Source organism: Colletotrichum spaethianum (assembly GCF_022836535.1).
Source record: "Colletotrichum spaethianum MAFF 239500 DNA, contig17, whole genome shotgun sequence".
NCBI lineage: Eukaryota > Fungi > Ascomycota > Sordariomycetes > Glomerellales > Glomerellaceae > Colletotrichum > Colletotrichum spaethianum.
Window position 1 is genome coordinate 755,718 of NW_026054787.1, and position 17,222 is coordinate 772,939.

The following is a 17,222-nucleotide window of genomic DNA, read 5'->3' on the forward strand; positions in this document are numbered from 1 at the left end:
CATGGCGGCGTCTGGACATGCCCTGGTGCGCCAGTGGCTCGGCGGGGCAAGCCGGACCCGACAGGCAAGACAGGTTGACAGGGAAGGGGTGTGGAAAGGGACCAGACCAGGCACAACTACGCACGAGCACAAGCAGCTTGGGGCCGCAGTGCAGGGCAGGGTGCTGTGGAGCCGGGATTTGTGACTATGACTGTGCGACTGGGCTGGGGGTGGGCGACTGGAACTGGCAGGGCACCTCGAGGAGCAGAAGCAAGCGGGCTCAGCACACACCGGCGGCGGAGGCGGCGGCCCAAACTAGGGATGGACAGTACAGTGAGACGACACTGGTCGACCAGTCGAGTTGGAGACTTTGGAAATTGGGTATGGGCGTGTGTGGGCGAGGGTGTTGTAGACTTTTGCTGGGGCGTGGCGGACTGTCCTGTCCCGTCCTGGAGAAGGGACAACGCACAAATAGGGGACCAGTTCGACCAGTTGTGGGCGTGGAGGGCGTTGTGGAACAGACGTGCTCGTCTGGCCTTTGGCTTTTCTCCTGCTGTTCTTTTTCGGACCTGCTTGTGTCGTGTGCTGGGGGCAGGGGTCGTGGATGTTTTGGTAACGTAAAGTTAACGGCGCAACAGCTAATCAACGTCGAGGTTTAGCAGACAACTCGTCCACCAGGAACCGCGAAGGAACTTTCAAGGGCAGTGATTGCTGGGAGGTGACGCAGCGGAGCACGGGTCCAAAGGCTTGTATCGTGGTTGTATGTATGTGCGGCGGATGCGATGCGTGCTTCACTGTGGAATCCGGGCCCGACTTTTTGGCTGGAGCTGCAGTTAGAGGTCGGGTCCCCTTTGATCGAGGGATCCGGAAAACCAGGTGGCAGGCAATAGAAATTGCCGCCGGTGCCCTTGCAGATTGACAGAGAGCGCCGTGTAGTACTGCGTAAAGCTGGACTCGAAGTGGGTGCAGTTTGCGTAGAGTTGTGGAGAGTGGGAATGCACGCGAGTCGGGTCGGCTGTTCGAGGTTGAGAGAGATGATGGCGATGGATTGCGGAGGGACCCTATGCCGCTGCCGCCGCGATAAGCACCCACAAGGAAGACCTGGCGGTAGATAGGACGATGATGACCTTGGTCCTTGGGTATCGTAGGGTCGAGTCCCGTCACGAGGGTGAATTCGAGACTCGGGATGACGATTGTGGTTATTGATATTAGGTACGAATAATCAAGGAACCGGTCGGGAGCCCCTGGAGTTCGCAACGGCCCGGATGCAAGGTATTCTCAGTGTCGTCGGCGGAGGGGACGCGGGGAGAGGTGATGTGATGGGCGCGGGTGCAGAGAGTCAGGCAAGCAGTGTACTTGGCGAGCTGTGCCTTGGAGCGACGAGGATGACGACAGGCCGGGCGTCGAGGGGTGGCAAAGTGAGAGGCGCGATGCAGCACAAAAAAAAGGGGGAGGCAGCAGTAGAGAGAACCAAGAAGCTAGAGATGGGAAGCTTCTTGTTTTTGGATAACGAGCAGAGACAGGAAAAAGAAAATCACCCAAATAGGACCAAGGTCTCGGTGTCAACTGATTAATACAACAATATGACACCTCATCGAGGCACCCGAGAGCAGCACATGGAAGGCCGATAGATACGGGGGGAGCACTGATGCTGATACGACACGGGACTGGGGGCCGAGATGGAGGCAGGAGAGATAAGGACTCTCACGCACTCACTCACTCACTCACTCACTCACTCACCCACCTCTCTCCCAACCTCAACCTCTAAAAGGTGGTGTTTGGGCCACTTGGGCCAGTCAAAGGAACGGTATATCTTGGATACCCCCAACATGGGGTAACGACAGACTACCTTAGAGCTAGAAGCTACATGGAGACATTGGGGGGCGAGGAAGAGGTAGGAGGAGGGCATCGAGGCTTGCTCTTTCTTTCCTCTTTCCTTCCTTCCTTCCCTCTTTCTGTCTCGTTCTATCTCGATCTCTTGCTACGCTGGTGCCGGGGCAGTCGCGAGGCAGCTGGCCCGGCCAATGGTGCCTGCCTCCTGCGGGAGGGTAGGGTCGTTTGCTTCTTCGTGTCTGCTTGCCTGCCCGATTGGGGAGTTGCTTCCTTCGCACCTCGTCGGCCGACGCCCCAAACAGCCAGGTAGGTGACCTATTGGACGCAAGAACGATGGATGGGCGCGGGTGCATGCGCACAGGCCCTGGGCTCAAGGTTGAGGAAGCAACACTTGCGGAAGTCACTGATAAGGAATTCAAGGCTTTTCTCTTACAGTAGCCATAGACTTCTGGGGTGAGTCGTAACTGGTCGGCGTTACCTTACACCCGCATGGTTTGGGCCTAGAGTTTGGGGTGACATGGGATTTGGGGGTCCAAGGCGGCCAAGGCGGTAATGGAGGTGTGAACACGGGGGAAATGGAGTCCACGGGGGCTACTCATTCATTCACTCTCTTGCTGACTCTCCTCGGCCTTCAGCCCTCGGGGGATCGTCCGTCGTCAGTCTTACAATCTGTCACCTCTCATTCCCGCCTCGCACCGAATGATGTGAATCCCACTCTCCCACGGCCCTGTTTCCAAGTCACGCGCCGAGTGCACCCCCAGCTGGATACGGCGTTTCCAAGCCGTCCATTCAACACGTCGCAACATGCCCCAGTCCCAGTCCTTGGGGCAATGCCATGGTATGAGGATGCGCATAGGTGCACTATTCTAGGCCTTCGAGGCATCCATTCAGCCTTGGGGCCCATTACCGTGTTAAAATTACAGGACCTGTCTCAACAAAAGGCCACTGATGGGCATGGTGCGCTCCCTTAGATCATGCCTTCAATGAACAGTGATGATCTCCGGGCCATCACACTCCAGTGGTACCACTCGGCTTGGACAGAGCCCGTCATAATAGTGGGCATCTTGAATGGCCCCAAGACAATCCTAAGACTCTTCAGCAAGGACACGCCGTGCGAGTGCCCGGCTGACCCGGTCAGGGCCTCCCAGGCTATTGTGTCAATAGCGGACCGCCACCAAGAAAACGAGCTTCGGCCACATGCAGCGTCCAATGAGAGACTCAGGATTGCTTTTTGGGATAAATCAAGAACAAAACCACCTTATGTAAGACGCCTTGCTTGGTGACGATGGAGCTTCGCGGCCCCGTTCTTTTCCCACTGCCCGGTTCCAGCGACCACATCTTGGCACACTTCGCCTCACAGCTGAGATGGAAGGTCCAGCCCTGTTATGCACGAGCACAAGCCGCCCCGATCATTTTATGCGTCCGTTCCTTTTATGCGTAATACAACCTCGAGCCTGTCGTGTGCCTCCATTTCCTTATCGACGCCCACCGAGCCCACCCAACACCGTCGCTGCCGCTGCCACCACCACCAACATCCATCCATCCCTCCCCCCTTTCCACTGGCTTTCGTCCCATTCCATCCTATCCAGCCAGCAACATGCCGAATCGCACTTCTTCCCGAGAGACTCCGTGACCCTCCTTCTACTGGACAAGCCGTGTAGACCAACACCGTAGGGCCCTAAAGCCAGTCGGTCTCGAGTGTGGTCGTCCGCTCCGGGCAAGTGGGCAAACGGGCTAGTACCTTCTCAGGCTGCTGCTAGTCGTGGCCTTGAGCTGACGACTCACGAGATATTAAGCACTACAGGGGCACTGCCAATGTCTCTTGCTCCCCATATTCCCGGCCCTGGACTCCGACCACATTCCTGAGGGTGCGAAGCGAACATCCGCCCTGCCACCGTATGGCCTGGCGCCTGGTCTGGGCCTTCCTCCGGCCACTACGGACCATCTTTGAATCTTCGTGGGCGTTTCAATCTCCCAACACGAATGTTTCCCGCTGGACTACTGCTCATCACCATACTACCCATCACCTGCAACACCCGGCATGCATCAACAACTCCTACCGGCCTCCTCCGACCCCAGATAACCCAGCTATGCTGCGTTGCGCCCCGTCCACCTCCACCGCCTTGCAGAAGTCCCCGACCGTCGCCTTTTCCCTGCTCCATCTCCCGATCCCTGTCGACCTATGCCGTTCGCTTTCGTTGACTAGACAGGCAGGCCAACCAAGAGCACCCTCGTCCGTATCCCACGGGGCTAGTTTTAGCGCCGCTTACTTCTCGCCCTCCGTTCTATCCCTTCTCTTGGCCGCCTAACCGTCCTAGCCCCCGTTTCGCTCGTTCGTTTGTTCGGCGCAATAGGGCTTTGATGTTCCGCGTCGATAGTCCTCGGGGAACCAATACGGGATATCACCCGCACGACGGCCTTGCGTCGATCGCCCCGGCGCCTCTCCCGCTTTCAGCACCGTCGAACGTCTTATCACCACCCTCTCCTAGACAACATGAGAGATCTCAAAGCTGGTGCAGAGAAGCCCTGGAGACAAAGTATCCATCGGCCGACGATACTGGCCTCTGGTCAAACATCATGTCATGCACTACGCAGCACGCTTCAGCTTCTCCTCGGCTCTTCACCAGTGTCGACATTCAAGTCTACTTATCTCTCGCAGCTACGAAGTCAATACTTGGGCACACAGGGGTCTTGAGTCGGCTTCGGACCACCGATGCAAGAAACCGAGTACTCTATAGGTTGGCTGCGTTTTGTTGTGGCTCCCTTGCACAACTCACAACTCTTTTCTGCAACCCCCTGAGTCACGGACCTTCTCTACGGACTGCCTCCAGCCGACATGGCAAATGATATTCAGGGCTGTCTCAGTGACCACTGTCTCACTCACCTCGCCTGCTTTACCCCGCCGTCTTGGCCTTGCACATCGCTTGCCTATCCCTCTATCATGACCGCAAACATCCAACCACCGATTGGGTATTTTGCATCAGTCATCGATGCCCGAATGCGACAGGTGGCACAATACCGATCGCCCGCTTCAGGAAGAGATCCGATCATTGGGCTCGTCATTTATCCTCTGCATGGGAGGCCAATATGTGAATGCAGCCATTCTCATGGATGAACAAAACTAGGTACATCACCAAACCACGACTGAATCTCGGCAGCTCGTTCAAAGGCCGGTGCAGGCAGCCTCTTACACATATTGCGTGTACACGCAAAACGACCAACTAACACACGGCCAGGCGCGGGCAAGAGTCATCTACTATGTATGCACCATTCCTAACCTAGCGACGCCATCCCACACCCTCACGAAGGTCTCAGATGCCCCCTTATCGCTGCTTGCTGATTCGCCAGTCTATACCCCAATCCTGCGTCATAGAACGCCGGCCTCGTCGACTGGCGCTGGCGTTGGTGTGGATGGGAACAAGGATGGTGGCAGAAAGCCATTGGAGGTTAAGTGTGTACCGGTAGGACTTGAGTCGGGCAGCCATCTCAAGGTATGCGCTTTTCCCTACGTTTTGCGGGGTAAAAACATCCAAAAGGGCAAACAACCTGCCAGGCATGCAAGGGGTCTTGTGCTGGAGTCGAACTCTTTCCTCCAGGGTCAACATCTATCAGCTGACTCTCCTTACGGCGCAGCTCGCATGAAGCCAAGACCGCGCGCATGGCGTTCCCATCGCACGAGACGAGGGCACGAACAATCGCGGGCCGCACAGTCTTTGCTGCAGGTTTCGTTGAGTGCGTTGCCCAAGTTACGGCGACACGCCGCGACTGACTGGGCAGCTCCAACACCAACATCAGCGCCAAGACCCCAAGACACGGCTCCGGATCTCAACGGCGTCCTCTCCAGCAGCACGGCCCTCGTCCTAAACTCAACCCCCGCCAAATGCGCTTCACGCTTCTCCAAAATCTCCCGTAGCCCGATACCTGATTCTTTGCCGTTGTTGTAGCCGTTCATTCTGGTACCCTTCAACGACATGTCTCACGCGTGGCTCAACACCTCACGTGCTGGATGTTGGCCACCATTCCGTGACCATTTTCAACCACCTTGTGGTACTATCAGCATCATTCTGAACATGGTCAATGCTAGCAAGATATATTCGGACGGGCTGTCACGCTCCTGTCTCGACCACGCGGCCTTGCGCCAGGCACCGTTCGCGGGGTAGACAAAGTCGGTGGCCAGAGATGGAGAAACATATGAGCTGACCATCGCTGAAACACTTCTCACCCTCCCCTCCCGCGCTGAAGACATAGTTCTTCCCGCCGGGTCTGGACCTCTAGTGATTTCGAAGCCTCCAACTTCCATGGCTACCTCACACGGGATCACTGGCAAACTTTCTTCCCCGCACCTGTGGACATGCGTCAAACGACCTCGCGCAGAAACAAAACCACATGCTTCCGTTTGACAGCCAAAGTCAAAAATAAAGCGTAAGCGTTTACAACCATGATTCGGACCAAGGTGGGTAAGTGAGAGAAATGAGGATGCAGCTTGGAAGGAATGCTGTATCTGCCTCGTCTTGCATTTGCATCTCCTTGGCCATGTTCCAACAGTCGTAATGTTCCCGTATTGTGCCACTCGCTACCAAGAACGACTTTGCTTGCTGAAGGGATGCTGCCCTAGAGTAAGTAAATCTAGATGGCTCAGACAACATCTCCTGGGCTTTGCTGCGGAGTAGTTACTGTCAAAGAACTCAGCGTTTCTTCCATGTTTCTTCCAAGCTAGAACTGCAGCTTAGAAACACTCTGCTTGCGAATCCAATAGAGTGTTTTCCACACCGTTTGTCGAGTTGTAGACCTCCATAGATATATTGCAAAAGATTGCGTGCAGATACCATTACACTGCTAGGTTCCATATACCAGTGGCGATTCAAGATCGCCACGCAACCCAAATTGCTCGTCTGAGTGTAAGCTTACATACAGACTCTGCATGGTACCTCGTGCCCGAGTTCATTTCGGGCTCAATGTGCCGACATATGGAAGGATGCCAGATGTTTTAAGCAGGTGGATAGTTGCAACATTGTGTGTGGGCTGATGGCTCCCTTGACATTTGCGACGTGTCAAGGTGATCACAATGTAACTCTTTGTAGTGTGTTTTTGGATTCTGACACCAAGTTGTCGGCAAACGACATGGCCCTTCTTCTACGCCCGCTGGCCTGAACTCCTGGGCAAAATTTCGCTGCGCCGAATATAGCCCGCACGTTTTTGCCGCGGATTGCAGCCAGCAGGAAGTCGGCAGCGGCATATGGACACGCAGAGAACAGGAAAGGCTCGAGCTCTCCATGCGCCGGCGGTGCGTCTGCGGCACTCGTACGGCCGGACTCGGAACGGTATGCAAGATAACCTCGTTGCTGCCCGTCGATGTACCGCAACGCAGCCGGGTTCCCCTGCATGAACCGCCGTCACTCGTTCGCCGACGTAGGGCATGTCGGCGGACGGGTGTGAATCGCCTAGCCTGCCGTTGAGGTCAAGATGGTTGCCAAAGTTGACGTAGTCATACGACTGGCTCTTCTCAGTGACCTGCCTCGTCCCCTCAGAGAAGACGCCGTACAAGGCCGGGTCAAGGGAGTATGTGCATTGCTGGACAACTATACGCGTGGGGAACGATGGCACAGTATAGACACCAATGAATTTGAGGGGAGAAACACGATTCAAGAAGTTGTCAACATTGAACTCTACGCTTGACTCTCCCCCCGGCTCGACGCAAACAGCGCGTCAACCTTCTTCTACCACTACCAAGTGTTGAATTCTCCTCCTCCTCTCTTTCGTATGGTTCGTGGGTTGAATCGCTCAATCTTTTTCTCTACTGCAAAACATCTACCCACCCTGTGATGTATACAAAAGACCGAAGAAAGGCTCGCTCGATTCGCTCTAACCCACCTCCACGCCTTGGTTCTATCCTCTGCGTAATATAAAAAATGTTACATAAAGATATAAAAAAAAGGCCGACGATATAAGGTCTGCGTGTTTAATATTTGTGGTCGCATACCGCCAACGCCGGGTATTGCCAGAAGAGAAAAAAACGAACGAATTTAACGTTTGCCTCCCTGTGCCTGCCCCGTGGTGGGCCCAGTCTATATCCGGCACGCATGCTTTAAGTTTTCCTTCCCGTTTTTTTTCCTTGTTGATGATTCCTCGCACTAATTATCGGCACTAGTCTTCACTGCCAGGGCCTCGTTCGTTCCTACTATCCCGTCTTGACCCGGCTGTTCAGTCCAGGGAACCGTTTCGAGCTCTTGGGGCTATCGGGAGCAGCGATACTCGGGTCCTCCTCCCTCTCCGGCGTCTCCTCCCTCTGGCTCTCTTGCTTCTGGCTGCTCTCCCTCTGAGCCCCGTCGCGCTTTCGGTGTGTGAGCTGGTTGAGCTTGTCGCGAAGGAACGCGCCCCCGGCCGACCTCCGACGATCGCCCGGGTCCCCGCCCGTTCCTGACCGGGATAGTGATCGGATGGTTCCGCCGCCGGCCTGATCGAACGGCGCCAAACTACTCCTAGAAGAGGGGCGCAGCAGCTCGAAGCCGACTCCCTGTGTTGGCGCGCGGCTATCTAACGGCGTCGGCGGCGTCATCATAAGAAAGCTGGGCACGGTGGGTTGTTGGTTGTTTGATCCGCCGGTCCGCTGCGAGCGGCCACTTGCGACACTAGAGCTCCTGCTTGTAGGCCGTGGTATGGGAATGCTGCTAGCAGAACTGCCGTGGTAAGAGCGCGGCGGCGATCGGGAGTAGTCCACCGGCGAATTGCCGTATAGGCTTGACGAATCGTCGCTGTTGTTGATACTATCAGCGTCCTGTTGTGACGACGACGAAGGCGTTGGCGCGATGAGAGAGGAACCGCTGGCCAGTTCCCGAAGCTTGCTGGCTTGTGCACCACTAGGGCGTTGTTTGAACTTGTTACCAATGATCGCGCCGGTATGCGAGATGAGAGCTTTGATAACTGCTTTCTTGAGGGCGAGAGCGAGATCCAGGTTGGACCACGTCTTGTTGCGCCACTCCACCGCCGGCATACGGAACACAAAGTCGTGCACGTCCTCGACGTTGCGGTTGTCTTTGCCCTTGTAACTGAGGCAGAGCACCACCGAGGGCATCTTGATGTGCGCAAACGTCATGTAATTGCTCGCACGCGACATCATCTTAGTGAGGTCGTCGGACGGCTTGTTCTCTTCCGCCTTGGACTCCTTGCGCCGTCCAAAACGTGACTTCTTACCATCGCTGGCGGCTGTGCTTTCCTTCGAGGAGAACCCGGTCGACGTACGACCGATTCCAGGGCGAGGTTCCTTCGTTGACTTTAGTGACTCATAGGAAGGCTTCTTTGAAGGGACCTTGCCAGTGCCAACGGATCGGAAGAGACGGAACGTGTGTCCTTGGCCTTCGCCGGTGTTGACTGTGAGAGACTTCTTGCTGCCGATCGATTTGGTTGGAGAGTCTGAATTCAGTGTTGGGAGTAGACGCAGCTCAAGTGAACCCGGCCTGGTGTTGAACCCGTCTTTGTCGCTAGTAGTAAGACGGCCAGACCCAGACATCGAGTCATCGTCTTCCTCGTCGTCTTCCGTGGGGATGTGCTTCAGCATGAATGGCGAGTCGTTCTTGGTCTTGTTGTCGCCGTCGATGCCAGGGAAGATGTACTCAAAAATCCGCTTACCCACCTCGCGCTCAAGTTGGATCTTCATTGGGAACAAGTTGACCTCGAAATGATCCATGACGGGGATGCCGGCGATAGCTTCAAGCATGTACCAGTAGACCCGGATCATCTCTTGGTTGCCCAAGTCGGCCGTGCTCTTGTCACCATCTACGTAGGGCGCAATGATTTCTGGATACATGGCGTCGGGAAGGAGGTTCAGTCCAAAAACCTTGCCGACCCTGATCAAGTTGATGTGCGACCCGTCCGCGTTATCGGTCCGGTCATACTCCACGTCCTTGAGTTGCAACTCGACAAGCGGTTCCTTATTGTCTCGGAGCATGTGCCAAACCGTGTCTCGTGCAGTGATGCTCCATTTCAGAAGAGCGTTGCTATCAGAGTTCGTCTCGTACCTGCGCTGCGAGGACGTGATGGCCTTCATCATGAAGAACAGTTCGTCCTCGCATGCTGCCAAGTCTCGCTCGAGAAGGAGTCGATCCTCCCAACCCTGCTGATCCATGTACTTGGAGTAGATCTGGAAGTGGGATTTGATGTCTTGCAGTTGGCGGATGCGTTCCTGCAATTTCTCGACCATCTCCGGCGTGCCGCTGAGATCACTGAAGTCTGAGGCCAACATGATCTTTTCCAGGCGCTCGCTTCGCGTCTTTTCGAGAGGCTCGTTGTACATGAGTAGATCCAATACAATCACATACATGGCGTAGTAGTCGCCAGAATTGCAAAGAGCTCTGGCTTGCGGGAACTCAACCCAGAGGTTGTCCATCTTCCTCTCGTTGTTCGGCTGGGACGAATCGCCGGCGCCGTCGGTGTTGACCTCGTCATTGTACTTCAGACGCAAAGTGTTGTACTTCTCGTAACGGAGCATGGCCGAAGTCTTTTGCACTACACGGTTGAAGCCGAAAGGATCTGTCTCGAAATCGAACATGACTTCCATGGGAACCCATGGCGGCCATGACGACGTGGCAGGGGTACCATATCGACTGCCAGCATAGGTCGTGACGATTTCCGAAAAGTATGATTGATGAGTGACAAAAAACTGGGTGCTGTCCATGTTGACAAGGAATCGTCGTTGTACAAGACCGCTGACCACGTCTGCAAGTCTCTTCTTGTCCATCACCTCGACAACCTTGAGTTCCATGCCCTTTGATGTGAGAATGACCACGTTCTTCTTGTTCTTGTCGCTTTGCAGCTGGATTTGCGGAGCAATGAGTCGGACATGGTAGCTGTTTTGTGGCGTGAACTCGTCCGAAATGCCGCTCGACAGGTCTTCAATCGGCAGATTGGGGACATCGTCGCCAGCTTCTCCGTCAGCGTTGACATACTTCTTGCCTTCTTTCAGAATGTTCTTAATGCGGTCCTCGATATCCTGCTTGAACTCGCGCTCGGCGGCATCGAGATCAGGAGACGCACCAGCAGTGGTGCCTCCTGTGGGGGTTCTGTTCTTGCCTGCTGGCTTGGGATTCTGTTTGGCCTTGTATTGTTCCTCCACGATGTCCAATATGAACTTGACTGCGGGCCGAGACAAGTAGTACACGAAACCTCTCCGCTGGCTAACCTGATGTATGTATCGAAGGACAATGTTTCGAAGGGTGTTGTTCCACTTAAAATGGAGATTATGGATGACGAATCGATTGTTGAAGTCACTCTCGAACTCCGCGCCAGATGGTATTGTCAGGGCGTCGCCTTGGTCAAGCTCAACCGACTCTTCCGACTTGCTGCCCCCTCCGTTCTCCCGCTTGAAGATGTTGCTGCCGTTTATAGGGGACTTGCTGTTCATCTGACGGAGCATGTTCTGAAGGTAGACTTTCTTTCTCTGCAATATGGCGCCTTGTTGCTGCAAACTCTCGAATGCGGCAATCAGTTTGGGGTCTTTGGCATCGTCGCGCACAACTCTTAGTTCGGCATCTCCAAGGCTTCTGCTGTAGTTCTCAATCTGGACTTCCAGCTGATCCAAACGTTCCTGGATGAGCTGTGCTTGGACTCGTCGGGGGTCGTCATCATGGCTCATGATGCAGAAATGTGTCGGCTCATCGCCGAAGGGACTTCTACGGTCCGGGTCGCCTGAAATAACACCCCCGATATCCGTTTGCCGGAAGTAGGTGAGACGGGGCGCGAAGGCAAGGGGCAGAATCTTCGTGTCGGGGTTGGGCTCTGTTGGCAGAATCCAGTCCAATTCCACAAAATCGTCCATGTCGATCCAACTCAAGTCGTTGTCGGGGATGGTGAAACGTGAAAGATCGGCACTATCCTCGTGCTGGTCCGTGACTAGGCTGGCCATTGTGCCTTTCTTGATAGCTTCCGTCGTTGTACCCCGTATACTTGCCGAAACAGCGCGGACATCAGCTGCTGCTAAGTCAAGCTGGGCCGCATGAAGTTTGATGCCGCTTGTCTTTCCCTTAGTCTTGCGACCGCGGTCTCGCGTGTTGAACTCCTCACGCCTCTGATGCAGATCTAGCATGAAGCTGTCGAAGCGGACTTTGAGGCCTGTCGCCGAAACACCACTATCGGAAGCATCTTCCGCGTCCTTATGTTTGTAGATGTGACTGAGGAATAGAGGTGCCAGCAGGAGATTATACTTGATGGTAGAGAGATGCTTGCCGAACTTCTTGCTGTTTCGCTCTCTGCCGGGCCAAAGCGATCCTTGCCGAATGGGTAACGCCATAGCGCCACCAAATAGGGACCACCAGGCAAAGAAGTGAGTAAAGAAGCGAGGCGTGCAATGGACCGTGTTGTAGCTTCTTGACGACTCTACGTTGTCCGCCATCCAATCGCGGTCTACGGGGGCTCGGACTGCGATTGAGAGATGAATGTGCTGGCTTCGGAATCCACGGAAAGCATCGTATGGCTGGTCCTCGGGCTTGACATGATGAGGAGCTCGCAATACAATGTCATAGTGAGGTCGGAACTCGAAGCTGCGTTTGCCATCCTGTATTGCGCGTTCGAAAACAAGGCCAGTCATCCACTGCACCTTGCCAGAGAGCTTCATTACCACTTTCTTGAATGACGCTCCGGACTTGTAGCTGTCTTCACTCATAAGGCTGTCGTCTTCTCCTGTTCGCCTTGCAGCCTCTCGAACCTGGTGACTGTAGTCGGGGATTGCTAGGACGTATTCACCAGAATCCACAGTCATGAACCGCTTTGGATCGTCGTCAGCATTGATGTTCCACCTGACGTCGTTGCGCCAGCACATCAAGAAACCTGCGCCGTTGCCGGTCACGCAGTAAGGATCGCGGGTTCCTTTGAGCGCAAGATGCATGTCGCCATCGCCTCTCCATGCCACGTGTATTCTCGAGTGGAAGTTGAGACGTATCTTGTCCCAGAAACCAACTCTCTCGGAGAGATCGACTTGGGGTTTGGTGAAGGACTCAATGACCATCATCATGTCTTGGATAGCCGGTTGGTAGGCTGGACCCCAGGTGATTCTTGTCGGCAGGGCTGTGTTGATTTCAATACGCATATTTGAGTATGACTTGACTGGTCCAATGGTGCGGCGGACATCGATGGCAAAGGTGCCCTCGTTGCTGCCGCCGGGCTCATGGTTTCGAGGGGGGACAATGTTGACCTTGATACGGCGGGTAGACTCCATCCCGCGGAACTCTTCTGCTATCACAAAGTTCGTTTTCAACGACATGGCTGGGAGTCTTGTCGACTGACCTGCCTTCAAGCTGGGTATGTGTATCAGGGGAAGCGGGTAGTCGCGCAGGGAAATCCTGGCCTCGCTAAGGTCGATGGAAACGTGCATCGGAACGAGCAAACCGTACTCCATATCCTTGGGCATCCCTTTTCCGACGGAGTGGATGAAGTCTGGCAGGTCCTTCATGGCGAAAGTTGGCTTGTCGATAACGAACTGGAGATCGGTGATGAGTGCGGACATGAGTGCTGGCCTTTGGGGCACCTCAAGGATATTCTCCGTGTCCTCCAGGTCGTCGGGAAGTTGGTCAGGGCCCCAGAAGATGCCACGGATCTCTTTCATGCCGTTCTTTGCCATGGCATAGAACCGGTCGATGCGCTTTTTCCAGCTCTGGGCGTTGTACGCATCTAGCCGTGCCTGTGCCTCCTGCTCTGCTACTGAGGCTGAACCTGTGAGACCAACGCCTCCGCCATCAGGGTCATATCTTGGGGCTCTGCCTCGTGAGCGCTCGTCGGTGCTTGGTCTTCTGCCGTCTGCGCTTTGGCTTCGGGCCCACGAGGCTCCATTCTGCTGCCGTCCACGGTGGAAGAGCGAACGAGCCCGCAGTTTGCCTGACTCCTTCCTCGACTCTTCCTCGCGGACCTTCTTTCTCTTGACTTCAAAGGCTTCCTCTCGGGCAAGTCGCTGCATTTGCTCGACTCTGCCTGCGCGGTAGATCATTCCAAGCTTCCACTCAAATGCACCGTCCTCAAGCTCGAAAAGTAATGAGCGTGTTCGGACTGATATTTTGGGAACATTCTTCGGACCGCCCGGGACCTTGTCCAGAATGTATTCATTTGTGCCGGTCTTGAAGCGGTGGTGAAGCTGCTTGATCGACTTGAGCGTATTGATGACATTATCTGAAATCTTGTTGACCTGGACCTCATGCGGCACAGCGAATCTGATGGCGTCGGAGTTGACGTCGATCATCTTGTCCTCATGGAAGCCGCCGTTGGGAAGCTTCCGTCGAGACTTGCGATAGTCGACTCTACCTCCCTTGATGCTGATCATCCTGGCCCATGTAGTTCGCATCCTGGGCGGTTTGACATAAAGACGAACGAGTTTCGACGCCAGGTAGGGTGCAGACCATCTGTGTCGGCCGGCCTCAACCCATAAACTTGCAGCATCAAGTGAGGATCGTTAGGCAGTTCAGCCTTGACTTGCACAAGGGCCGCCTTGAGGTCAATGGCTATGAGTTCTGGTGTAACCGTCGAGTATTCGCTCATGTCGAGAAAAGGTGATTCTGGCGACATTGGAGGAGCAAGTAAGTCGCTGGCATCCTTCCGCGGTGTCGTCGGCGACATTGTCGGCGATCCAACATCCTGACCAGACCTCATGAAGGCTCTCCGCAAAATCATGATAGCTACGCCGACGGAGTAATGGCGGAAAAGAGAGTATTGCAAGAGAACAGTACGGATTCCGGCATGGATATGGAAGATTGGGCCTTGCTGGTCACTCATAGCCTGGAACGCTACTTCGAACCGCGGCATGTTGACAAAGGGTTCCAGTTCGACCCTATCTTCCGACTCGACGATGTAGGCTTCCAAGCCTCGGACGTGGAACGTGACTCTTCGCCCGTCACCATGGTTCTGCTGCTTCTTTCTAGGTGGCGGCGAGATGGGGCTTCTAAGTAGGTCGGAATCCGGGGCCACGGTGCGGCTGTTAGCCCTACGTCGTGACGGCCGCCGCTGAAGTCCCTCCAGCCTTTGTGCGCGGTACTCGGCGGAGAACTCATCGAGCTGCAAAGACACTCCACGGGTGTCATCTGAGATGTCTTCGTCAATGCCTGCAATCTCGACGCTGAAGTCCGATGCTTGAAGTTGGAACTGCAAAAGCCACGTTGGCATTGCGCGCAGGAAGTTCTGCCGCTTGTTGGAAGTGTGTAAGTTGGAGCGCTTCTCTGGTTCCACATTCATCCTCAACTGTCGCACGATCTGCCTGAGACCGTCGGTGATCTCAGGTCGCACCATCTTGATCGAGAATGTCTGCAGATTGCCCGACGCAACAACATGGACGTCCGGAGTCGCACTGAGTTGCACTTTCAGCTCGAAAGACTCGGTCTGTATCAAGTCGAATCGATTACTCGACGACGTTTGGTAGTACAGCTCGTGAGACTGTATTCTCATAGTAGACGCAAGTGAATAGTGTAGATCTTCCACGGTGGAATGGAATGACTCCATGTCGAGCGAAATGGACGAAATAGACGATATGATTAAATCGAAGTCGTCGGACGCCGCGTGCTGGTCGACCGCTGGAAGGGTGACACGGAGGACTGGCTCGTGCATGGTAAATTTGATATTAGCCTTTGGCAGTAGTCGTGATATGAGCACATGACGCGGCTGACGATTAGTTCGCGGCCTTTTTGAGGATTTGGGTTTCAGCATGGCGACGATGAGCGGTAGGTGGCGAGGATCGAGGTCCACCGAAGGAGATGTTACTACGGAATTAGCGAAGAGGATGTTTGCGTTCCTCTCCTCGGCCCCAACGTCTTGTGTCATTTCGACAGTCTTGGATGGCAACGTTGTCTTGACAGTGGTCGTTGCCATCGGGATGTAGATCAGCCTCTCCGGCTTGCCGTCGCCATCGTCGACGCCGACAGAAATGGACAACGCCGCAGCAAGAGCCTCATGGGCGATATCTTTGGATGGGAAGTACATCCTGTGTGAGGGAGACTTGGGATCCAGCCGGTGCAAGTCGATGCCGACTTCTTTCATAGAAGCGTTCAGCATGACGGGCTTGGCATTGGGCTTGACAGAATCCACCCTCTTCGTCATGCCGACAAAGCTGACAGCGAACTGGACCTCCTTGACGCCCCTCAGGATCGAGCTGATGAATTCCTTCGAATCAGAAACCGTCTGGATCAATTCCTGGTGGGTGCTGCCAGGCTGGGCAACCTCGTGTATGACGTTATCCATGAAGACGTCGGCCGACTCGTCCAACATTGTGGACGAGCGCGCAGCCAGCTTGCATTGCTTGAATCTATCGGCGCAAAGTCGGACATCGTCGTAAGGTATATGAACACGGCCCAGCTTGAGGGCGATTGCAGCATCTCTCAGTCCGTCCAAGGCTTCGTACAAAAATCCATGGATGTTTAGCGTCGCGTTGTCAAGGATTTCGAGCGATTCCTTGCCCTCTGGAGTGAAGAGAACGCTGCGCAATGTCATTATCCACTCCGCCTGACGCTGCTTCTGCTTGTTCCTGTCGGTCCGAGACTGGAAGAAGAAGCGTGCGCGGTCCACCATCTTGCGTCGCGTGTCGACGGCGACGGTCAAGCTCCCAAACTGCACGTCGCCCACGTCGACAACCTTGATTGTGGAATTGCTGGCGACGACGTCGACCATACGCAGCCAGTTAAGCTTGCGGTGCGCCCTCTTCATCCGGTCCTTCAGCTTCATCAGATGTCTCCACGTCTCACTTCGAGGCGGAGAGCCGCCATTCCGCCGTAGTAATGGCACCTTGGGTTGCTCAGTCGCCTGGGCCTCGGTCTCTTCCTCCGCATCGGTGCTGTCTGAATCGGTGGAGCTATCCTCGCTCTTCTTCCCTTCGAGCTCGACAATGTCGACCGTGACGGTCAGCTCGCTGATGACAACACTCAGCCATGTAGGCTGGGCAAAGGTCGGGCGGTGGACGTTGAGCCCCAAGCCGCGAACCTCAATCTTGAATCCATCCCGTGGTGTGTATGCGAGCCGACGGAGGGAGAAGTAGCCTATTCTTTGTATCGATACGCCTGTAAGGATTCGGACGACAGCGAAGAGGATAAAGGAGGACAGGTAGAGGAGGACGACGACGCCGAAGATGAAGGTCGGGTTGAGCAGAGCCATAGTGAGCCGGCAAACAGCTCGCGCGATCGATGGCTCGCTTCGCTATCTGTACCACCACCAGCAGCACGACGTTAGTCCAGCAGCTCTCCGGATAGGGTGGACAAGAAAAGAGTACACCCGAGCTGGCGAACCAGAGGCGAGGCAAGGTAGGGCGACTTGCCTGAGAGAGATCCCCGGATCTCTGTGGTATCCCGCACGTTTACTTCCGCTTCCAACGATCCGAGCGCGCCATGTCGTCGAAAATCGGTCCTTGGGTGTGTCTGCGAGCGGATGATTGTCAAAGTGGTGTATACTCGGCT

The 17,222-nt window shown here is 55.0% G+C and overlaps 2 protein-coding genes across 2 annotated transcripts; both read right to left on the minus strand.

The window, feature by feature from the left end:
- Positions 1 to 5,434: 5,434 nt before the first annotated feature.
- Positions 5,435 to 5,785, minus strand: ColSpa_07004 (uncharacterized protein; the record flags this gene model as incomplete). The annotated part of the gene is made up of 1 exon (XM_049273216.1): positions 5,435 to 5,785. One exon carries the CDS (start codon positions 5,783 to 5,785, stop codon positions 5,435 to 5,437), a length of 351 nt encoding a protein of 116 aa, XP_049129173.1.
- Positions 5,786 to 7,990: 2,205 nt separating this feature from the next.
- ColSpa_07005 (UPF0651 protein, mitochondrial) lies at positions 7,991 to 16,923 on the minus strand (the record flags this gene model as incomplete). The annotated part of the gene is made up of 2 exons (XM_049273217.1): positions 7,991 to 14,135; positions 14,162 to 16,923. The coding sequence occupies 2 exons, from the start codon at positions 16,921 to 16,923 to the stop codon at positions 7,991 to 7,993; spliced, it is 8,907 nt and encodes a 2,968-aa protein (XP_049129174.1).
- Positions 16,924 to 17,222: the final 299 nt, after the last annotated feature.